At 40.5% G+C, this 25069-nt stretch overlaps 1 protein-coding gene across 3 annotated transcripts; it reads right to left on the bottom strand.

Moving 5' to 3' along the window:
• Nucleotides 1-1776: 1776 nt before the first annotated feature.
• On the bottom strand, nucleotides 1777-21489 carry GYG2 (glycogenin 2). 3 transcript variants are annotated; one of them, XM_037378114.1, is made up of 9 exons: nucleotides 21173-21489; nucleotides 15392-15533; nucleotides 13499-13673; nucleotides 12070-12232; nucleotides 11378-11504; nucleotides 10250-10472; nucleotides 7937-8077; nucleotides 6150-6260; nucleotides 1777-4232 (listed from the first exon to the last, which is right to left on the bottom strand). In XM_037378114.1, exons 1-9 carry the CDS (start codon nucleotides 21177-21179, stop codon nucleotides 4071-4073), a joined length of 1251 nt encoding a protein of 416 aa, XP_037234011.1. In that variant the 5' UTR covers nucleotides 21180-21489; the 3' UTR covers nucleotides 1777-4070. The 3 variants fall into 3 exon arrangements, with proteins under 3 accessions (XP_037234011.1, XP_037234013.1, XP_037234014.1); XM_037378117.1 differs by having other exon boundaries at nucleotides 4122-4232; nucleotides 6150-6274; XM_037378116.1 differs by lacking the exon at nucleotides 6150-6260.
• Between the last annotated feature and the right edge of the window lie 3580 nt (nucleotides 21490-25069).

The following is a 25069-nucleotide window of genomic DNA, read 5'->3' as shown; positions in this document are numbered from 1 at the left end:
GTATTTTTAACTACCTTTGCTATAATAATGGCAGTGGTAAACGCAGACTACTTCAATGACTAATATAAATGAACATGTATTTTTGCAGGCTAAGAATTGACTGCTACGCATTTAAACTCACTTACAAGGGTGATTTAAAAAAAAAAATAAACCCACAGAAATAAAACCCCAAAATGACGACGAGAAAACTGGGGGAAAACCCCCAATCAAATACTTAAAACATTTTCCCCATAGACTGACCTAAATACCTTTACACAAAGGTAAAGATATTAGAGATGTGAATTAAAAAAAACAGGCCCATCTCATGTTATTTTCAAAGTCATAGGAATCGGAACAGTTTGGATTAACAAATGAAGAGAATCAGATCCATGAAGGAACAAACAGGCATGCTGCAGAGTTGTTTCTGGTGAACAAGTAGACATTTTCAGGAGCATGTAAATGTATGAAGCCACCTGCCACTAACCCAGCCTCCCATTTGTGGACAGAAAAATCAACGTTTAAAAAAAAATAAATATGCATTTTTTCAAATGTCAGCCTTACAAAACAACTGATGTGAGCTGACTGAACTAGAGAGACAAAGAAAACTTATTCCCCAAAAACAACCCAGTTGGAAAGGTCCTCACAAGACACCAGGCAGTAAGTAAAGTGATATTTCAAGAACAACCACCTCCTTTTCCTGTAGGCTAGGAAATTATCCCACATGTCTAAAATTTTCAAGAATTTTCCTTGTGGCACACCCACACTATCTCCTGTTTATACATGAAGAGCACCAATAAAATAGTTGTATGGCAAATGAAATTAGCCTCTAAGTCTAGCTGTGAATAACTCTAAGGACATCACAGAAGAATCAGCATGTTTTGTTTTTAAACACAATCTGTCCTCTTTAAATACGGAGTCTGCCACACAGCGGTAGGTCAGTCTGGCCTTTCAAAATCTTTACAGCTGCTGGTCAGGTCACTAGGGCTTAAAAACAATACTGACAAAACTCTCAGTTACACACACACACACACACAGAGACCAGCTGGTAAAAGATCTGCAGTTCTCCCTCTACATTTCATTGAGGCTGTTATTCCACAGTGCCTTCCAAATTGCCAAAGCAACAATGTCTTGCACCAAAAAGCCTACGCTTCTTAACTTTCTTTACCCTAAGGGTAAAAGCTATATCACAATTAGTGGAAGAAATTCCAAGTTAAGCTTGCTAAGTTTTTTTTCCCAAGTCATGTTCTGACTTAGCAAACCTCAACCCTGTGGATCACGGCAACATGCAGCCTGCAACACCCCCCAGACCTGCTTGTGGCCCCAAGATTTCAGGAGGATGTCCTTAAGAGCAAAAAATACTGCCCAAAGTACAGCACTTGCAAATTCTGAATTTGCTTACAAGATTCTCCCTTCTCCCACCCTGGTGACAACAGTACTGTGCTAGAATCCACTGCGGCACCACATTACTTCTAACTAGTTCAACATTTTTTGTGTGAAGACAGTACACAAACTCAGGCAGGGATTTCAACCACAGCTATGTTTTTCCATGAAATGTAATAAAACAACTACTGCTATGCTAATTCAAGAGATACTAAAGCTTATAATTATGTATGTCTGTAGAAATAATTATAACACACACCTTTAATTCTGCTCAGCAGCTAGTGCTAATGTCTCAAAAGCAATTTAACAAAATTAAAAAAAATATTAAAGTCACTAGCAAGTCACAAATAATACTTGCTGGCACAACATAAACAACCTGTAACCCTGCATCATCTGAGAAACACATGACTTCGTATATGCTTTCCATTTCTATTTTATTTCCATGACATTAATGTACTACAGTTCTTCGCAAAACATTGTATAATCCACACACAGTACCATTTTACATATTAACACTTCCAAATGTATTCCATGACAACTCCTTTTACTACAGTCATATGCCTATTTTAAAACTTTCCAGTTACTGATTTCACATCAGTAACGTTTCTCCCATAATCTCATTAATGTGCCCAGTAAGATCTAACAGTTACTGTAAAAAGTACAGTTGCATGAAGCATGAGTTCACATTGTTGATTACGGTTTTATATAGTCTTCAAAACCCGTTTGAATTATATTAGCAATAACGCTTATGAAACGGAACATTCTCAGAGGTGCACAAGTTCACCAAGAAATGGGGATAATCAGCAGATCAAGTGCTATGTAAGTAAGAGTACCCTGCAGCTACTGCAATCTCCACATAGTGCTGCACTGCACCACACACAACCGGCAGAACGCACCTACCCACGTTAACACACAAAGGTTACCTACCCAAGGGAGACAGGGTATCAAGGGTCCCTTTATGATTAATGGAGACCTTGAGAAGAATCATCTTCTGGACATCTCTCACTTTGACTTCAGAGACCCTAAACATCTAACTTGAACTAGAAGCTTGAATTCAGCAGACCCACCAGAGATTCCCACTTTAAGAGTGCTTAGAATAAATGAGAAATAAAGAACTAGATAAAATCAGAAATACCCCACAAAAGCAAATCCACTATTGTGAATATTAGAAAGTAATTCTAAAATACTCAAAGATAATTTTTCTTCCTTTCAGGGACCTTTAGACTCATTCATTCCTTTCCTAATTTGTGCAAGTTACGCCCCCCTGCCCCCAATCTTTTTGGATGGAGGAAAAAGAAACAAAAATTCCTTCCCTCCTACCTGCCTTTTTCTCTGCTAGCATCTATGGCAATCCCTCTGATGCATAACATTACATCATTGCTTTTTAAACAGAATTCCCAAGTTATTTCATTAGGTATATCTGTACCAAAACTGGTGACATATTAAGACTGAAACATGTTTTAAGTCCTGCATCAGCACTGCAGATTTCTTATTCTAATATTGTGTGGTGTCATGAATAACTGTGTCAAATCTGTTATCGTATTAGCATGCCTGTCGAGCTCTTCGTTCAAGTGTTTCTTTATCCTTGTTTGCTAAGACAAACTTGCTGACATTGGTTAAATTTAAATACCCAAATTCGCAAAGCAATCCCCCATAAGTATCCTTAATATAATGGGAGTCTCACTAGTAGATTTTTCTGGAACTATACTCACAGATTTATTAGCTCCCACACAGAGCTATTGTTTAAAAGATCTCCAAAGGGCCTGTTTACTAAAACAAGTGCCAACTGTGTTTTCAGTTGCACTTAAGTAGGCTGCAATATGGGGCAACAAAGCTAAACAAGAAGAATGCGTTTGTCAACTGCAATTGGAAGTACTGTAAACAAACTGATATAAAGCACCAGAAGGTTTATACCATAGTCTCAGCATTTTTTCCTCTGACTAGCAACTCTGAATATGCAAGTGAAGCTAACAATTTCTAAAAAACCCAACAGTATCCTATAGCAACAATATACAAAAAGGTTAACATACATTATCAGTCTGTCTTAATGAGTTTTACACCATTTTTCATCATGCTGGCGATGAAGCTGAGCAGCTTCCTATAAATATGGAGAACATCCACTAGTGATCTCAGATGAAGTCTGAATTTCCTCTAATCCTAAGAATACTTAAATTACAAAGTTTTGTTGCAGATTCCTATGAGGACAGGATTTCATCTCCTCACTTTTTTCTCATATTGAAGTCTACACTACAGTTGCCCTTAAAAGTGTTAATTTGGTTTCAAGAACAAGGTTTTCATTTAAATAGCTTCATAGCATCTTCCAAAAGTACTTCCGAAATAATCCCCACTTGGGAAATAATCTCAATTTCCAACATGTTTCACATTCATGACTGTTTCTGCAGAATGCTGTGGGAAGGAGCAGCGAACACTGATAAAAATGTGAGTTCAAACTCAGAGGCTATCATTCATTATACTTCAGAAGGCACTATGGGAGAATAATGAAGATGAAACACACATAACAATAAAGATGAGGCACTCTGAACAGTAAAAAACAGGAGTCCATATTTGTTAATCCTCCCCCAAAATATATGAGGATCTATATCTACCCCTTTAACTTTGGTGTCAAATAAACTATGAAAATAGCCAAGTATTCAAGGGTTGCATTTACAGAAGAAACACAGATCATGGTGGCCATTACAGTATGCTCCATCTTAATGTAAAAATGCATCCAATTTCTTTTTGATATGTTCAAAAGCATCTTTGCCCATATAGTCCATGCGCCCTTCCTCCCATTTTCTCCGTTCATCTTCTGGGATTGGTTCTTCTGGTCTGAAGTGAATAGACAGCTCTGAAACAGAATGTGCGACATTATTCTGTGGGAAGAAGCAGAACAGTGGGAAAACAGTCATTTGGTTGTTCTCATTTCGGTGCTGTGAAGTTAAACATCAAATGTCAAACTTCTGCTTTGTGCAGTCCCAGTTAAAATAATAAAACAAACAGTATTCAAACATTCATTCTTGTTTTGATTATGTGCTCTCATTTTCCCATGCTTTTACTACTTGCCATGACACCTTTGAACATTACCAAACATTTATTTTACTTGTCTTAACTCAGACCTTGGCATACTCAGCAACACCACAATAAGAATATTACAAATATGGCCTGTTTAGGGTGGAAAATCTCCTACAATAAAGTATAACATTGCATCTGTGCAAATTTTGCCTTCAGCAGGCTTTTATGTGAATGTAAGTTCCTAGAATTTTTTGTCATTTGTTTTACCTATCTCCAGCAAAATCAGTATTATTTATCAGATGTGAGACACATTATCCATATAAACTAATTCAAAAGATTGACACTATTCATTATACCAATAACTAGTTCATTTTGAATGATGGTCCAAAATTGTGAATCCTGGTTCAAGATCAAGCTATCATAAGTGCACAAATGCAAGATACATTATCAGTGATAATTTCAACTACATAGCAGAAAAACTGTGCCCATGATTGACCAATGTCAGTAAAACCAGAACATCCCAATTATAGCCAGTAATAAAGATGAAATATAGCAAGGACTAGTCAAGGCAGCTACTGAAAACTGCTTTCAGTACTAGTCCAAAAGGCTCCAAGGCAAACAACCCATCTCATGTTATACACAAAACAAATCAACCAGAATGGCTGGTGAAGCCCTCAAATCTAACATAAAAATGTTTCAGAATAGAAGTTAATGGGCAGGAATCTGTGGCTTAAGCTGCCGAAATGTCCTGGAATATCCATTACATCTGCCCATTTGGTCAAGGTAAAGCACAGGACTTGCACAAGATCTGCACCTAGGCAAGTATAAGGTATTTCACACAGTCAACGTGACATTTACAGGTTTAGGCAACTGCATCCTTCCATATGTATCCCCTGGGTCCCACTCTGTATGTAACTTTAAACATAAGTAAATGCTCTGAAGAGCATGAGCATGTTTGTGCCCTGAAAATGCAAATATGCAACAATATTTGGTATTTAATTTTCAGGCTTTGTATACACATAGCTGCAGTAATCCATGAAGATTCCTTCCTTTACCATTGGCAAGCCTTATCAATGGCTTCAGATGCCATTAACAAGACAGGAATCACCATGTTTTTAAAAATGAAGAATTTTAGCTAGGGCCCAGACACCCCTGGCTGCACAGGAGCTGCAGTTTCACCTACACTTTTGTTTCACAGTCTTAAGAGTATTTCACCATAGTGCTTCACAAGCATACAAAAGGACGCACTAGGAAAATGGCTCTGTTGTGTACCTTACAAGATACAAGTCCTTGACACCCTGTCACCCGCATCAACACCAAGAATGGCACTGCTGTCACATTACCCACAGATAAATGCAGTGCAAAACCACAAAGGAAAGCCTAGTAGCTTAGGCTCCATGCCCGACTCACTGTACATTAATTTTCCACTTCCTTGGAAACATTATTTCAGCAGGTAAAAAAACCCCCACAAACAAAACAAAAACAACAACAACAAAAAGAACAGCTTTGCTTGTATTAGTACTGGGAGAGCTAAAATTAACACCATGCATTTACTACTTGGGGGCTGGCAGAGGAAAATATACATTTAGAAGTTTTTAAAAGAAAAGTAGAAAGAGATCATATCCTAGCATTGAAAGCAGTTAAGGAATTACATAGCTAAAACATTAAAAAATTTATTTGCACACTGCATCATGATTAGTTGATATTTCCCAAAATGATTTTGGCAGCAAAGACATGCATGCAATTATCAGACGTACAATGCAGAAAGCTACATGTACCAGTTCTGATGTTTCCGGAAACGCAGGATGAAATAAAAGCTGTTCTGAAGGTCTGTCAAGCTCACCGAGATGGACGTTAGAACCAGTTTGTTCAACTTCACATACAGGTTGCTAAAATACAGCCACTGAGGTTTTATTAGGAGAATATTTTTCATAGGTTCCTTATCAAGTGAATTCATACAATACAAAGTGATTTTAGTCTTGGGGATGGAAGTGGATGGAAGGAAAAGGAACGGAACATATTATCACCAAGGACAAAATTCATCTCACCCAGCTTTAGCTATCAAAATGGCATTGAATCTAAGCTCCTGCTATAATCAATCTAGGATAAGTACCTCCAGAGGGTAGCTCATCTCATTCTAAAATAGGTTCAGAGTGGCCGTCATTCTTCAGTGACTACAGAAACAACCTGGAAAGCTAGCTGACAGTAGATGCCTACCACTCATGAGGCCAAACTGCAACAACAAGCTCATTTTAAGATAATAGCTTGCTCTGTAACTCATGAGCTTTTTATATTCATAGAAAAGAACAAAACAATGTATTCCAAAACAGAGTAAGATACATTGCCCCAAAAATACTGCCACAAATATTTGCCTTTGCCAAATAAACCCCCATAAATTAGTAGACAGACCCCATTCTGAAGTCTCTTCCACCAAAACAATCCTACAAGATTACTGAAGCTAAGCAACAAGAAGTGGAATATGGCGTTCCTAAGTAAGATGAGAATCAGGCTATTAATTTCTAATTGTTATGATCTTCTGATAAAATAATCCTGGTAATCAAAAAAATAAAAGAAATTTAAGTTTGAATGGCACTACTTTAAGTGAATATTATGGGTTTTTTTACCCTAAGCAAACATCTTGAAAATGTATCCCTACTTAGTTTGAGCATTTCCAATGGAGTCACGTGCATGAGGCACACAAGATAACACATCCTTTGCAAATAAATTATTCTTAAGTTATAGAGCTGGAAGTTTTGCAGTTTTACTTCATCCCCTCCGTGTTCAGGGTGGAAAAGAAAGGAAGGAAACTACAGTTTTACTTTATGGAGTAACTACCATCTAAAGGGATGAAACACTGAACACAGTAAAAATTGTCTTCGTCTTACTAAAGAGTAGTCCACAAGTTACAATAGTAAATGACATTAGAACATTAATTTTATTTTCTCCCAGTTGTAACTTGCTAAGTATGGTTTATCATACAACACATAAAGACTTACACCTGTGTATATATATATATATAAAAATAGCAGAAACACTGTGATATTATGTCCAACTTCATTCATTCATAAAATAAGGGGAGTCAGTGCAACAAAACACTCAAACACAAGAGTGACAAAAGAACAAGGACCCCTGCAATATTCATCAGTGAATCCTTGTAAGACACTCCTTGTTTCCCAAATCACAGAAAATTGAGGAACAGTTTTCTCAGTCAACACTTCTGGGAAAAGTTTTAAAATATATTAATCCACAAGAATATTAATATTAAAAATATTACTTTGGTAACACTTTATTTTAATATTATATTTCCAGTACCTAACAATTTTCAGTAAGTAACCTCTTCATAGAATTTAATGCAAGCTCTTTAAAACCTCCAGACACATCATGCATGTGTGACTAAAGACTAAAGAATATAAATACTCTATTTCTGATGCTAGCAAGAAAATTCAATAGCTACAGCTAAACTGAAGAAGATGCAATCTCCCAATCAGAGGTATATTTAATAAAATCTCATTTTAGTATCTCATTTTACTTTGTTACTGCATACAGTAATATACAATATACTTACAGCTTTGAAAGCAAGTTCTTCAGGTGAACACACTGTGGGATATTTTTCATACGTCTGCTCTGGAAGCACAGGCATTTGCAGCGAATTGGCCACATAAGGACTGACCTTTTTCAGTGTAATTTCAACTCCATTGAAAGTGTGCTAACAAAAACAAAAACATCTCACCACTGAAATACAATTTTGCAGGAAAGTCTTACCTTACAACAGTTTCACTTCCTTACAGGGATTTCAGCATTAAAGGACTAAGTTAATAAAGTCAAAAAAGTCTGTGGTCCCAGATTTAGAGCACATTGATTTACATTTTTGCACGCACGACTATGCCAGCAGCAGCAGCAGGTAAATCAAACAGGTATTTCCACTGTAATGTACCATAGCTGAAATATTTCTTTACTGCACAATTTCTTAAAAATTAAAGCATGTTAAAGTACGAGATCAAAAACTACCCATTCCTTCTTCTGCTTTCCAATTTGTCATGAGGTTAACAAACCAAATTACTCTCTGGGGCTTTGATGGTAATTGTTCAACTGATCTTACAGGACTATGCAATTAGTTCAGTGATACCAATAGTCTAATATTAAATTTACATATGTGTAAGTGTGATTTAAATTGTCTTTTCTGGATACAAAATTAAAAACCTTACTTCTACGCATTACTTTATGCTGCTGGTCTCCAAGAATCATCTGTTTATCAGCAGATTTTTTTATTCTATTCATAGAAACTATACATTACTGCACTTCTGAAGAAAAAAAACCATAAAGAGCTCAATAAATGCTTGATGACATAAGAGTACTGGATATAACACCTTAAATGTAATTAACTCTGCTTTTGCAAATCTGATTTGTTATGACCCTCATAAAACAAGTTATAATGCAGTTCTGAAAAGGTAAATTTTACTATAGTTCAAGGGCTAGTTTGATGGTCTACATCAACTTAGCTTCAAAAAGTCAAAAGTCTGTTTGTTTCAAAGCCGGACTATCAACTTTGGCTAATTTGTATCATATTTTGTGTTTAATTTTCAGAATTTATATTTCAGAACCTATACACATACGTTCCCATACAAAGGCTTCATCAATCAATAAGATGGCTGGAGGAAATCTTTGGAAAGCCAATAGTACTGAAAATTCTTCCTAAACTGCTAGTTTAGATGCTTCTAGAAGCAATCACTGCTACTACCAATCAACAGATACTATGTTTTCCCATGTGTACTGGGTTTGCATGGCATGGTTTTGGTGGGGGGGTACTACAGGGGTGGCTTCTGTGAGAAGCTGCTAGAAGCTTCCTCTATGCCTGACAGAGCCTGTGCCAGCTGGCTCCAAGACAGACCCACCACTGGCCAAGGCTGAGCCCATCAGTGATGGTGGTAGCACCTCTGGGATGGCGTATTTAACAAGGGGTTGGGTGGGGATCTGTGCAACAGCAACTGCAGCCAGAGAGAGGAGTGAGAATATGTGAGCGAAGCAGCCCTGCAGCCCCCCAGGCCAGTGCAGGAGGAGTTCCAGGTACCAGGGCAGAGATTCCTCTGCAGCCCACGGTGAAGCCCATGGTGAGGCAGCCCATGGAGGTTACTGGTGGAGCAGATCTCCACCTGCTGCCTGTGGAGGACCCCATGCTGGAGCAGAGGGATGCATCCGAAGGAGGCTGTGACCTCATGGGAAGCCCACAGTGGAGCAGGCTCCAGGTAGGACCTGTGGGCCCATGGAGACAGGAGCACACGCTAGAGCAGGTTTGCTGGCAGGACTTGTGGGGGACCCATGCTGGAGCAGTTTGCGGGAATGACTCACATTAGAGAAGTTTGTGGAGAACTGTCTCCCACGGGAAGGACCCCTTGCTGGAGCACAGGGAAAGTGTGAGAAGCCCTCCCCCTGAGGAGGAAGGAGCAGCAGAGACAATGTGTGAAGAACTAACCACAACCCATTCCCTGTTCCCCTGTGCCTCTTGCAGGGAGGAGGTAGGGACAAATCAGGAGTGAAGTTAAGCTTGAGATGGGAGGGGTGGGGGGAAGGTCTGTTAAGATTTGCTTTTATTTCTTTTATTTTTTATTGATTGGTAATAAATTTAATTTCCCCAAGTCAAGCCTATTTTGCCCGCAACAGTAATTGCTGAGTGATCTCCCTGTCCTTATCTCAACCCACAAGCCTTTCATTATGCTTTCTTTACCCTGTCCAGTTGAGGAGGGGAAGTGACAGAGCAGCTTTGGTGGACACCTGGCATTCAGCCAGGGTCAACCCACCACACCATGTTATTCCTTCCTCTAGCAAACATGATTTTCAGAATTTTTGTTGTGATTCCAGCATATTCCCGCTAACTACTTACCTTGCAGTCCTCAGATCCTGATTCTTCCATCTTTTGAAGTTCTTCTAACAAAGGCAATATACTAGCACTGTATATATTCCACCAGCAGGCAAGAAATGACAGTTGATGAAAAGATCCAGAGGTGGTGCTGTCCTGCATCACTCTTTTTGTTTCAAGGTTGTATTTGTAGTTCCAGGGCTTTGTCGCTCCCAAGAAGTGAACAACTTTGGCATCTCTACCAAAACTGTAGAGATTAAACATACAAGTCTATGGATTAAATAGTTTGGGGTTTTTTAGCCTGTATAAACCACTAAAGAAACATGCCTACTTTCACTGGTGAGATGATTTTGACACTTTGCAACAGCAAATTCAATATGAGAATATATATTCATATTTTTTTCTGTCTTATTAGTTTAGGGTATCTCATTTAGCATACAGAAAACAAAAGGCTGCATTGCCATTTGCTTCCAGCTGCTGATTCTAGTAGAAAAGTTCATGAAGGAAACAGACAGGCTCATGGAGTACCATTTCCAGTCCTCCTGCACACTCTGTTCACACACAAATAAATACCACTTGAAACACGGAATCAACAAAATCGGTTATTACTGATCCCATATTAAAAATTACTCATAAATACATCATCCTAAGTTCACCTTTCTGTAAGTGTTTCGTGCAACTGGAACAGTAATTTATGACACCCTAAATCCAACTTGCCTTCTGACAGAAAAGTTTCTCTAACTGCATTGTCTGAAGTCATATTTACTAGCACAAATTTTCTTTCATGGAAGAAACTAAGAAATGGTTTACAAAATTTAAAACGAACAACCAACTGTTTCCCACAGAACTGACTGGAAAAGAAGAGAACAATTTTCAAAGTAAAGCTGTCAGAACCTAATACAGAAGTAATCTACATCTTTTCAAACATGAGAAAAGCTTCTCTGAAACAACATAGTATAGACGACTCTGGGACTCTCTCTGTGTTCAGATGTAAGGCATTCATATTGCATTTAAGCTTCTACCACATGATTTTTACATATAAAAATGACTACTGTCATTTATAATCAACAAATACATCATTATTATTTTCTCTTATAATAGAATGTTTGTAACAAACTACCAAGGTTTACAGTCCGTCAGTGTTATACTTACTGATTGAAAGCAGGAATGTAGGTGTATACAGCACTGCTGCTCAAGTTATAGAGGAAAGGTAAGTGTTTGCCAATATCGGCTGTTGCCCAGTTGCTGAAGAAACTATTCAACAAGCCTTGATCACCTCCTAAAGAACATATTAAACAGAATTACCATAATTATGCATACACTCAAATGTATGTCAAAATGTAACATCCAAGGATGGAAGTGAGACTGGTGAGTTCATGGGACTGTAACTTGGACTTGACAATACGGCCATGTGAGCAGGTACAAGTGAGTAATACCTGATCCACTCCGATGCAAGTTCAGTGTAAATGGAGTCCTATTGTAATGTATGAAGAAAGGAGTAGGAAAGGGTTTTGGTGTCCCTCAGAGCAGAAGACTGAAGATCAGCTGTATTTTTCTCTCCTAAACCAGACAGCAAAATTAAAACCTACTGAGCAAGACTCAGACACAATGTCCCTTCATTGCCCTCTTCTGGGAAGTATAGTCCACAATAAGTCAATGGGTCTTAAGTACAGTGTAAGAGGCAAAGGTCTGCACCTTACATTTCTGTGGGGACACAATTACATAAAGCCCAAAGAACTCCTGCCTTCCTCTAATCTGCCTGATGGCATAGAAGTTATGGAAAAACAGCTTACTGACAGGGAATCTAATGTTTTGCCTTTCACCCCTTATGCCTTGCCCCTTACCATCAAAGCTGCCATGTTCAGCAGCAAACCGCAGCAGTAGGTTGTAAGTTTTCAAAGAAGGTCGGAACACAAATACACCACTATTAAAGCAGTCAGGCCAACCAGAATCAGGAGCTGCTGAAAACTCTTCTCGATCAAACAATTCATCGACGTTGCAAAGCACCTTAGAGACAGCAGGAAAGAAGAAAAATTGTTAGAGGAAAAGTTTTTCTAGAACGTGAATTGCTAAACCAGTACCAATATGGTAAGCTGCTAGTTTGGCCATAGCTTGCAGAGCATAAAAGCAGTGGCAATGCAAAATATGCTAGAGGTCAGAACCTGTATAATAAGGCAACATTAATTGTGGTTCCCCATAATTTCTCTGATAAAAGTACAAAGCCTGTGAAATTATTTCATGAACCTCAGAGACCCTCCAGAAGGTCCCTTTAAATATTACAACATATCATTAAAACACACAATTTCCTTCTTGTTTAGCTCATCGTTCCCATAGTCCATTATTCTCAGTAACTGCAACAGAGCTGAATGAAAGCTGGGAATCCAAATAATTTGAGTTAGCAACAGACTGATTAAAGGGGTAGCAGAAAAACTGTCTTGTTACTAGTTTTCCAACTGAGTCAACCTCAGAAGTTTGATTTGTTCCACTACATTGTGAAGCTTAAAAACCAAAGCCAAGTAATCAGGTTAAGGCCCAGATCACTTTTAAAGTTGGTGGAAAGCAAGCTGTGCAGTCGCTGAAAGTCTGGACCCCACCCACAACTGAGCCACTAAAAAAAGCAGGAGAAGAAAACTTCTTTTAGGAGAAAGATTTTGTCATTGAATTTAAATAAAAAACAAGTAGTTGCCTTCCTCATCTAATGTAAAGCAGGAATTCATAAGCCTCACTGCCTCACCCCCTGAGAACAACAACTTAATTTGGTTTCTAATTAAAATACAACCCTATTAAATTAAAATGCATCCCAGTGTTCCAAAGTGAGCCATGTATGTGCAGGAGAAAGCTGACATCATTGTTCTTGCAAAAATTATGGCCATTTTTATCTCTATACCTCTAAAAAATGTAAAGAAAAAGGTAATTACTTTTTCTGCACGCCCCCCCCCCCCCCCTTTTAAAACTGGCTTGCCTTCCTGACCAGAATAAGTCCAAACAAAAATATATGAGATTTATTTTAAACATCTGTCAGAAGCCCATACACAGAGTGAGTTTATGCTCTCTTTTGAGGATGGTCCTGAGTGTAGTCTCAAAACAGGATTTATTTCTATTCAGCCTGCAAAACTGTAAGCATTGCCAAAACATGCCAGCTGGAGCTCCTGTGACCACCAGCAAATCTGGTCAATTCATAAGCCAGCAGGCTGCTTGACAAGGAAGTATCCAACACTCAAAGTAGATCTTTAAGACAGACATAAATGTTTCCATGGCTCCTGCTCTACTCACCAAAGTGTCTGCATCCATGAAGACACATTTGCTATAATGAGTAAGTGTCCAACAGTGAAGCTTAGTGAAGGTTACACCCAGTTCTGGCCTCTGCATCAGAGCCAAACGGACTGAGTCAGCACTGTCAAGTGCATCTACTTTGATTACTTCATCAAATACGCTGCGAAGGACAGACCTACCAGAGCATGCAGTGGAGAGAAAGAAGGGAATGCAGAGAGGTTCATCAGAGTTCAATTCTGGCATGAAAACAGTGACACACAGCACCACATTTATTACAACAACAACAAAGGCTAGATTGATCGGTTAGAATGAGAAGTCAGAAGCAACAAGTCCTTGTAAACCACCTGCTGAAGTGACAACTATCAATCAGGACATAAACCATCACCTCTTCTGCTACGGGGCCAGCACAACTCAGAAATGACAGGTGCTGTATTGGAGGAGAAATCAATCCTTCCTTTAGTTACTTAATCTCCTATAGAAACAACAGCAGAAATTAAAGCGGCTTTCAACCTGCATAATTGATTCTAAAGAAGACACCATACTGTGTTCCCTGCGCATTGCACAGGATGCGGCACACACTGCCAGCGCACTCATCTGCACCTGTTATGCCCAAGTAAACCCAGCTTCAAAACTGCACCTTTTAAAACAGGCAATATATACTTCCTCATTACTACAAATCACCTCAAAAGAGACTTTTAGGAAGAAAACTTTTTTCTGTGCTTATCTTTCATGGGAATTTACAGGTCATACCAAAGTTAGTAATTTTCCTTCCAGAAACAAGAAAAAAAGTCTCTTAAACACAGCTTATTTATTTACCTTACACTATTAGCCACAAAGTCCTGGATGTCATACAAACAACAGGAGAAGAAAAGACTGTGCTAGTTATCTAGATTTCAGAGTCATTAGCTTTTGCCTGACTGATCTTCAAGGGACAGGAGTTAACTAGTAATGAACTAAGAGCAGGTACAGGTTTTCAGAAGCATAGTTCAGTGATGCACTTTTTTTAAATGCTATCCCTGATTAAAAATTAAAAAGGTTTTTCCCTACGCTGAATGGGGATGAAAAAACTGACGAACTCAGTATCCACTCAGATGTCAAATGTATATAGTGTTCCCTCAGGAAAGAGTGTTCTGACAAAATACATACTTTAAAAAGCCTGTAATAACACATTTCTACACATCTAATCACAGAAAAAATGGGAAAATATGTTTCTTGAGCCAGATGCATTGCAAATACTTTCACATGAGATACAGAAATCAGGAGCTTGCACATGTCCTAGGCTAAAGCAGAACTAAGAGTTTAAGTAGCTATGGCATGTCAGGTTCCTTTTAACACGGAACACAGTCCTCCAAATAACAGGGCTTGAATTCAACAGGTCTAATGAGATTTCTGTACATGCAATTCTGTAGTGCCTGTAAAATCACAGCCCAAATTAGAAAATTATTAAAAAAAAGCAGCAAAATAATTTCTCATCATGATAGCCGTGCACTAATATTTTAAGATCAGTCACCTGAAACTGAGCCCCTAAGGTTTTTAGAGTTCTGATGTCACAAGTGGTTATGTATCTTACCTCCTTCTAAAAGAGAAAAACTTGCAGAAAAAACCCAGTAGTGCCTTTATTTTAGCTCAAAAGCAAGACACTAAAACTTTCAGTTTATATTCCCAATTATGGACTTAAGACAACTTCCAGCCACAAGCTCTACTTCTGCAATGAATTCTCATGAGCCTTACAATCTTATCATAGATGTTATTTGGGACTCATCTCAGAAATCATTAGCCAAGGGGAAACTTCCAGACATAATGCTGTGAAATCCACAGGAATCCTATTAAAATCTTTCATGCTGTTGTTTATTTTTCCATAATATCAACCTCTAAAAATACATTAATACTTACCTCATCCCACTGGAAACCTCTGGAGTAATTAGTACTGCCAGTTTTCTAGATGTTGTATGGTTCCTCAATGACTGTCCGAGAACCAAAGCGCCTTGACAGTACACATCATCAGTAGCAAGGGTCACAAAGGCTTGGTCTGTTACTGTGAGAAAAATTCAGAAGAGTCACTTTACAGCTTTAACATAAGCTCTTTTGGCAGGTTCCTTCCTACAGGCTGCAGCTTATAACAACCTGCAGCTCCTGTGATAAGCTCTTTTCTCTCCCGAACTCCCCCAGAAGACACAATTGAATAGAAAATCCAGTGAATGTGACTGCAGAATGTATGCTTCTGAATTTATTTTTTGTTTGCCTGATTTACATAATAACAAGTTTTTGGACTAGCCTTAAACTAATAATTGCCTGAAACTTATTGCCCAAAAATAATGTCATCCAAAAAGCTGATCTGTAATATTTAGATTAATTCACATAGTATAATACAACCAATAAAGAAAATGTTCCTGTTTATACAGTGCCAAAAGCTAAGGAAAAAACCAAGATGTTAAGTACTAGCCAGAAACATCCTTCTTTCCATAACCTCCTGACTCCAACCAACAGGCATCATTGTTTGCTCTGTCCTTTTTATACTGGAGTAACCGGTTCTGGCTGAACAAATGCAGAGAAATTGCTACTGACATTGGTACACCTCCCAGAAGCTAAGGATCCCTACCTCAAGTAACTCCAGGAAAATCAGGAATCTCATTGTCAAGAAACACATGGGGGAAAAAAGTTACAATAAAAAAATAAAGCAAGCTACTCTCCTGCACAACAGGAGACATAATGTATTGTGTAGAGATACCAGTCCTGTGGCAGTATCACCAGGGACTGCTTCTTCAGCTCTGCCCTCTGACAGAACCACTGTTATTGGGGGTCTCCTGGAGAGAGCCAGAACCTATGATTCAGCAAGGTGAACAGCCTCCTTGGAGCAGGAGGAAGACCTCAGTGTTTTAGGCTGCAAAATTAAGCAGAACAAGGTGAGTGGGTCACACAGCAGAGGGGAATTCCACTGAGGTCTCCAGAGTGTCAGTAAATACTTGTGTTGAAATACTTGTTTAAAGCCACTGTCATCTTAAGCGACAAGCAATTATGTTAAATAAATTAAAACAAGCAAACAACAGCAACAACATAAACACCCTGTCATACAGTTCCCAGGCTCCGTGCGAGACTCTAGGAAAGAATCTCACACGACTAGTTGCAGAGAACCCAACAAATGACCTCACGGCTGCCTCTGCCAGAGGCTGCCAAAATGAATGAGTTCAAACCTCTAACCTAACATCAAGGTATGCAATGAAGTATGGTTGGTGCTGGTGACAAGCTCTCAGGTACTGAGTATCATTTTTCGTGTCCTCCAAACCCAGAGCAAAGCACAGATTCACTGGTGCACTGTCTTCTTCCCCCTTTTTTTCCCCACTCATCTCCACACAGTCCCGAATTCTCATCCAGCAATTCAAATCAGCGTTTGCTGATGTTGCAACAGATCCCTGCACCTCAGAAGAATGCCAGTAGTGCTAAACTTGACCAAAACCCCCTGAATCATCCATCCAAGCTTAAAATAGCTTGCAGATCCTTCAGCTAAGCAAACTCCAATAACATTTTTTTAATCACAATTTCCAGACAAAGCAAATGAAAAAAGGAGCTTTCAAATCTCCTGTTATAACAACAGCTCTAGCAAGTTATGGGTGTTCCAGAAAACAATAAGGAGTTGCTTACATGGAGTGGTTTAAAAGGACAGCTGTGCAAGTAAACAGCTCTTACTGCAATTTCCCAGAAGGTTGAACGAATAAATATAAGCATACATAAAAAACAATAATAAAAATAAAAAACCACTGAAGGCTACTTTAGCAATAAAACTATTCTGGAAAGACACAAAGAGTCAGGAAAGAAAAGCACTTTTGTGTCAGGCAACATCTTTAGCCAAACAAAGGTAATAAAACAACTACTGAGAGGAATGTGGGAGGTACGTTAATACAAGAAGCACACTGTGAAATGAGTGGGAGTTTAAATCTTAAAATACTGTTTTAAATAACAACCACAAAGCTGAACACATAATCTTACTGCTTCTGCAAATTCTTTTAGCTACAGAAGCTGAATCTTTACTTAAGTAATACACATAAAAATACACAAGCTGCCCATCAAATAGTTCAGCAAGCTGGTATGGCAAATTATCACATGCTACACATGCTTTCATGCCCTGTACCTCTGCGGCAAAAGTTGTGGTCACAACCACAAGGAAGCCAACTACGGAACAAATACAGCTTCTAAGAAACTCTTGCCCATGGCTCACACAAAAAATAAACCAATTGCTTGTTTTGAGAATCAGATGTGGGATACATATTATGGCCTTCTTAATAGAGTGAATCATTACAGAGATAATGAAATAGATAATCAAACTATCCATGCAACCGAAACCAAGACCGAAACCATGCAACATTAAAATATTCCTGGTGCAAAGACAGAGGCACATCCTAGCTATTTTAAAATTGTAGAGGGGCATCACTAATCCATTCAGGATCCATAGGGGGGTTAAACCCAAAGGATTTTACCATTACTTGTTCTTTCATCTAACCTGTGTTTTCAAGGAAGAGGTGTTTCTTGACTTGCCTTGTTTATAATCTTCCTTGGAACACTGTCCCTATAAGTAAATATTTTATTTTTATAACTGAATACTAAGGATCAGATTTTCATTTCACCTTGTGAAAGTAAACCATTTACCTGAAAATTCCCATTTAACTGAAATCAAGGACAATGTTGCGTTAAAACCAACGTACACAGGATTTCACTCACTGACTTCAAGCTGCAACCAAAGATTTGATCTTTTAAGTTTGAAAGCCAAAGTTGTAGCTATTTAAAATTCATTGCAACTGGATTTTTCTTTTTTTTTCTTTCTTTTTTTTTTCTTAAGTGTCAAGTACATCATTACACATAACTTTCAAGTCTTTGTGGTGAATGATAATAGGATTTTTCATGGAAAACACCCAGTGTGAACAGTATTAAGTTTTCAAGCAAATTGTTTTCAAGCTGTGGAACCTATGGCTAATTCTCAGTGAATTATGAGAAAAGTGTATGATTAAGAATCACATTAAAACCATGTGGTATGAATTTATAAATCTGCTCTTTTCTCTTGGCTGGATTACCACACAGCACCTGAAGATGCAAATTTAAAAATCATTACCATCAGCAGTGGCTCCTCAGTTTTAATACCTAATGATAGTTTCTTAGAACACACCAAGGATTTTCAAGCAAGTAACTGCCAAGTTATTTTAGAGCCTGCTCTACAGCTACAGACAGCAACAAAGAAAAGACAAAAGTGAATTGCTACAGTCAGGCTGATTTTATGTGAAACTTGTTACTTTTTTAGCCAAGATCACCAACTTCTTATGCTAATTACTCATAGCAGTAGTACCTGTGACACTGCCAGAGGCAAAATTCTTTAACAGGCCTGAAAACTGGTCAGAGGGCAGCTAAAGGCCTTACTTAGAATCCGCACCAGCAAGTGGACAGGGTGGTGCTGCACACTTTGATGTTCAAAGAAAGAGAGGGAATGAACAAACACCAGGTACCCACTGGGAATTAGGAGTGCCTTATATTAACAAGCACTGAATGAACCACGTGCCTGCTAGCTTTAAGGCAAGTTTAAGTAATAATCCACTAGAGACAGCTTTTAAAACATACTTTGGTCTTTCTTCTAATAGACAGAGAAAGGATAAACATGCTCTAGGTGCAGCTCCTAGAGTAACAACTCAAATTTGCCAGGTTGCCCGCTCCAAATTGCAACAGGAGACCAGAGACTCATAGGCTACAAATTTCCTACAAGCATACTCTAAATAACGTATTGCTATCTTATGCATAAAACCAAGAGTAGATAAATGAATAGCTATAAGCCTCCAACAGACTGGTTAGGTCTCCAGTATGTACTGCCATTCATACTAACCAACGCCGTATGACTGCTTGCTTAAATTCCTCCCTAGTACCATCTGTTGCTCTTCTGTCACCTCCCCCTTTCTACTTCAGACACAATCTGTAGGATGGGCAGGCTGCAGTCTGGACCTGTGCCCGCTGAGCCCAAAGCGCCTTTCTGAAATCCCGTGCGACAATGACATTATCCCAGCCTCAGCTCACAGCAATTTCAAACAACAATTTTGTTGCTCCCCCTCTCACATGTAGGTCTCTACGAATCCTCCCCCAGAAGCATGTCTCAGTGTTAGACTACTGTAAAAATAAAGTGACAGGCCTCATTACTCTGACCTAGCACAACCATATCAGAAGCACCTGGAACAGAAAGCTCTGCTCCAGCTGACACCCACAACCTTAAAAGCAGTCAAGAAGCATCTTGTTCTAAGTAGGTAAAATGAATAATGATGTCAGACAATAAGCTATGTCAGACCACCATCAGCAATTTTTATGTAAGTTTTCAGCAAAGAGGCAGTTCTTGCCCTGGTAAACAAATGACACCTGGCAATTTTAATTCCCATGCCTCTTCAGGCTGGCTCCAACAGTAGAAATACTTACATTACTGATGAAGGCGGCACAACCGACACTTTACACAGACCTTTTTAAGACAGAATATAAATTGACATTTGATGGGCATGCAGTATTTCTCTTGGTCTAGTCTAATGGAGTTCTGCCTAATCCAAAACCAGATTCTCTCTTATCCTTTATTATAACAATACCAAATCTTAGTAGACGGGATTACAACTGTTACCTTGGAAGGCTACAGAAAGAGGACTTGTTTCTCATTCAGTGTAGCTTTCACTGTGTATCTTTCAGTTACAAACAGTTACATTCTGTTTCAAGACCCTACAATTTTATTATTGAACAGCTAGTAAGTGATCCTTACAAAAAGTCAAATGCAGTAATATTTTAATACACAAATAAGCATAATACATAGCACCCAAAACTAGTCTCCAAATAGTAATATACCAGTTTGAAAAAAAACATAGTAATAATTGTTTCAGCAATCCAGAGACAGCACAGATGACTTCATATGTATGGGTAGGTGTTTCAGTATTTCACCTTCTTAAAAAAAAAACAAAACCAAAACACAACCAAAAAACCCCCCAAAAACAAACCCAAACCAATCAACCAACCAACACCGCAGTCCTCTGACCCTTTAATTTGCAGGTCCCCTTTTCTGCATCTTCCCCCAGTGCTGAGGTGCCACATAGGTGAATTCAAACTGGGGATCCTCCCGGCCAAATGCCCAAGGAAGATGTGTTCGTGACATCTTCCAAATGGCTCAAGAAACCCCACCTGGGGGCGGGGGGCTGCTGCTCAACTTCTTCCTCAGTTTTGAGCGTCAGGAAACGGAACGGTACCCGCACCCACCCTGTGCGGTCAGCCCTCGCTGAGGGGCTCCTCTGGGCGTTAAGGATAACCGAGTAGCAGCGGTACCGATGCTATGTAAGGAGGGATGCAGGACAGCTTCCCTGCCTGCCTCAGCCCGAGGGAGCCCTGCCCGCCCCGCCGGGAAAGCGCAGGGAGGCCCGGGCAGGCCAGCCCGTACCTACGGGCAGAACGCACCGATGAGTTCAGCTCTTTCATTGCACCGGCCAGGCAGTTTAAACCCTCATCCGAGACGGCTGCTGACAGCACAGCACTCCGCTGGTAACGAAGCCGCGGAGACCCTCGCCCGCACGGGGCTGGGAGGCGGGAGAGGCCCCGGGGGCAGCGGCCCGGCCCGGCCCGGCCGCCACGCGCGACGGCGGCCCCCGCGGCAGAGCCCGGCGGCCGGGCCGCGGTACTCACCGGACATCCTGCGGCGGCGGCGGGGGCAGGCAGGTGCACGGCCCGCCGCCCCGGCCCGCGGCGCCCACCTCTGCCGCCGCCTCACCTGCTCGCTGCCGGCCCGCTAAATCGCGGAATAGGATTAGCCTCCTTCCTGCTGAAGGCTGCGGGAGGTGAATTACACTCGCAGGGACTCCTGCGCAGCAGCGGAGAAACGGCATTAGCCGCAGGGACCGCTTGGGGTAGTTGGCACGACCCCCCCCCACTCTCCCCTCCGCGTTCCCGGCGCTGACTTTAGTTCAAGGGGGGCAGCCTCCTCTCGCCCCCCGCCCCGCCGTGCCCCCCGCAGCGCCCCGCTCCCCCGGCAGCGCAGCGCCGACGCTCGGCCCCGCCACCCGCCCGCTTGCTCCCGGCCCGCCGGCGCCTCCTGTCGGCTCGCCGCGGCACTCCCGCCCCCCGGGCCGCCCCGCGGCAGCGCCCACCCCGCCCGCTCGGCGCTGGCGGGCCCTGAGCGCCTCCCGTGGTGGCGGGGGCTGGAGGGGGGCGTCGCCTCGTTCTCTCCCGTCCCGTCGTGTCCCGTCCCGTCCCTTGCGCGCTGCTCTCGGTGAGCTTCAGCGGGGCCTCCGGAGATCCTCCCTCAGGCGTCCCCTCTCGGGCCGTCCGCCCGGCAGGCTGCTCGAGCGCTGCCCGGGGGCGCTGGGGAAGGAGAGGGGCCCCCTCGCCCAGCCGCTGCCGTTTCCGGGCTCCCGGCGCGCGGTGGTTCGGGCGGCGCTGGAGGGAGGAGCGGTCCCTGCGGGAGGGACGGAGGGGCGCCCGGCCCGCCGGCGGCGCGGGGGGTCACGGCGTCGGGCTGACAAACGGGGGGGCGTGGGGGCCGCGCCCCGCCGCCCGCGCGCCTCCCGCACCCCGCGCGCCTCCCGCACCCGCGCGCCTCCGCCGCGACGGCCTCACCGCCGGGCGCGCGCTGCGCTGCAGGAGCGGAGAGGGATAAAGATAAGCCGGGGGAAAAAAACATCAACGCCTTTGATGGTGAGGACGGCAGAGTGTGGAAAAACCATCTTGAAGCATGAGTACGGTGCCTCCAGGGCGGCCTCGGTTACCCCGAAACTTGGGATTGACCGTGGGTTAGGGGGGTCCACCCCTTACCTCCTCCGGAGCCCTCGTAACCGCTGCAGACACACGCAGTCTGATACTTGTGATCCAGATAAATCAATGTTTTCAGAGAGCCTATGCTACTTGGAGGGCTAAATGTGTTTCCACAGCCGCATGTGTCGGTGCACAGGCGCTCACCAGTGTGGTTTTGCCACTACCTTGGAAGCGACTGTACACGGCATTCAGCCGCGCAGTGTCTCTGTGGGGCACGCCTGGGCTGACCTCACTCGGCCGAGGCATTTTTGCATCAGGCTGCCCTGTGAACCTCAGGAATTACTTAGCAGAGGACAACAATTTAAGGCAGTGTGCCACCAAACAGAATGCACATACCACTCAACCATTTCAGCCTTTATTTCCAACAACTTGCAAGTGATCGGTGTTGCCACTCCAAGCTGCAGCATTTGTCCTCTCACACACTGGGAAAAGCCTAGAGCTCTGCTGGAGAAGAGGATGCCTTTGCTCTGGCAGTGGCGAGGTATTTAAGGAGGGAAGGACATAAACGCACAGGAAATCAAACTTTACTTGTCCCGCAGAAACAAAATTCTCAGGACATGTGTTAGTCATCTGCTTATATAGACAGATCAACTGAACAATATGCTTATGAGTAGGAAGATCCCTGTTGCAGATAATTTCACACTAGCAGATCTATTTCAGTTGGGGGACTCTATAATCAACAAAAGCATTTGGTTGGTAATAAAAGTGACATCTACATTTAATAATTTTCTGTTTTACTTGTGTGCCAGCAACTTTTTTAGGGTATAGAATAGATTTCAAATGTCAGAGCCAATAATACAAGCTAGATTTCTGATGGTCTAACATCCAGTTTATTTTCCTTCATTCCTGTCCAGATTTAAATACCTTAGAGCTTCCCTACATAATCCCTCAGTTATCTGAAATAATAATAAAAAATATTCTTAGAGTAATTAAAAAAATATTATTGTCATTATCCTAGTTAAAAGGGAAATTAATACTGAAAAGTGTGCCTGCACTCATATGTTGATGTAATTAGACCAAAGACCTTCAGAAGGTTAAACACTTGGGTGGGTAGGGTTTAGTAGTTCAGGTTAATGGATTTTGTTCAAATTCACCATAAAAACATCTGCTTTTTGGCTAGTAATTTTAACACAAGAAATATTTTTGAAAATACCATGAACAAATATAAATAAATTGTAGTAATATTTCAAAAGCAAAAATGTTAATAATGCACATAGATCCTTCTCTGGACAATGCTCCTGAAAAAAAATAATTCTTAAGCTGTTTTCTTTTTTTCCCCTGAAGTCTTTAATTTGAAGCATTTCTTTCTCTTCCCTAGTGGGACATAGATGAATTTGTATATAAAAGTTGTCAGTCAGCATATGTCCCAGAAAGTAACAAACAAAACTCAGATCACCTTAGATAAAACACAGCATGAGTTTATTGAAACTTGTCAAGAGAAAGAAACAAAATACATATTTTCATTGTAAAACAAAAAAATGAAGTGGTAACTACAAAACACTTAACATTTCATTAGTCGAAACTTTATGTCTACCTGGCAAAATATATCTCAATCTGTTTTAACTGTTAACATGGCAAATTAGTATTTTCTAAGAAGTATCAAATGTCCTTGAAAACTATTTTAAAAATATGTTCTCATTCATAAGTTGCAAGTGATAACCACAAAGGTGCTTGTTCATTTGTGTGTTATCAAGATGTTAAGATATTTCCATATTTAAATTGTTGTACGTTGTCATTGCTTATTTTCAGGATCAAAATAAAGATTGTGGTAATCTCCTCAGCAACCATTGTATATCCATTTAAAGCATAATTTAGATAGAATAGTGTTTTATTTTATGAAAAGAGTACTTGTTCAGATTCCGTCTTTCTCTCAACAATTTAATAAACACAAAGTCATGTTTGCCTCCATCTACATGGAATTTCAGTAAGGAAAAGCATGCTTCACATATAAGATGAAGATAAAACACAGATTTCCTCTATGCTTTAAAGAGTTAGCTAAAATGTCTGTGTTGCAGGATTATGTCAGTAAACTACTAGTTCTGCCAGCTTTTGGCTGCATTTCATTAGTTTGCTAATATTTTGGTTCAGTTAGCTATATGAAGACACAGACTGGAGAAGTGTTAGGTTTTGTTGATAGATCTGTCTACATAAGGACATTTGTTTGTATGGCAAGGTTGATCAGGAACAAGGGAAAAAAGTGAAACAGCCTTGCTAGCAAAACTATCAACCATACCTCCATATATGTATGAAGTTTAAAAGTTGGTGTCACATAGATTTTATAGAACAAAGTGTCATGGACTCATTCTAAAACATTCAGAAAACTTTGTACCTATTTCCCCTTTACAGAAATTATGAATGATACATTTCTTAAAAAAAAAAAAAAAAAAAAAAGCCTGCCAGATTATTGCCTTTAAAGGCTTCTAAAGCAGGGCCTAAGTTCAAGAAGAGGAGCAAAATTTATGTGAAATTCCAGTTCCTGAGAAAAGCCAAACACATTTCAGTAATAAATAAATAAATAAATAAACCAGCATGTGTTCCTCTAATTTTTATTTTTTTTTAAACAGTGGTTTGTCAATGTACGTATTCTTTTCATGCTATATTTTCAAATTAAGAATTGATTTTCCATCTATAGCTCCTTTCACTTTGCTAGAATTCAGACATAAATACAAAGCAAAGGCATTAAAACTTTTAATCCTTTATACAACTTCAAATTTTCCTTAACCATTATAAACAATACAGAAATATACTTAAGAAACCCAATACGTATGAATG

Source organism: Falco rusticolus, chromosome 2 (genome assembly GCF_015220075.1).
Source record: "Falco rusticolus isolate bFalRus1 chromosome 2, bFalRus1.pri, whole genome shotgun sequence".
NCBI classification, from domain to species: Eukaryota; Metazoa; Chordata; class Aves; order Falconiformes; family Falconidae; genus Falco; species Falco rusticolus.
This window is presented reverse-complemented; position numbering and strand designations above follow the sequence as displayed.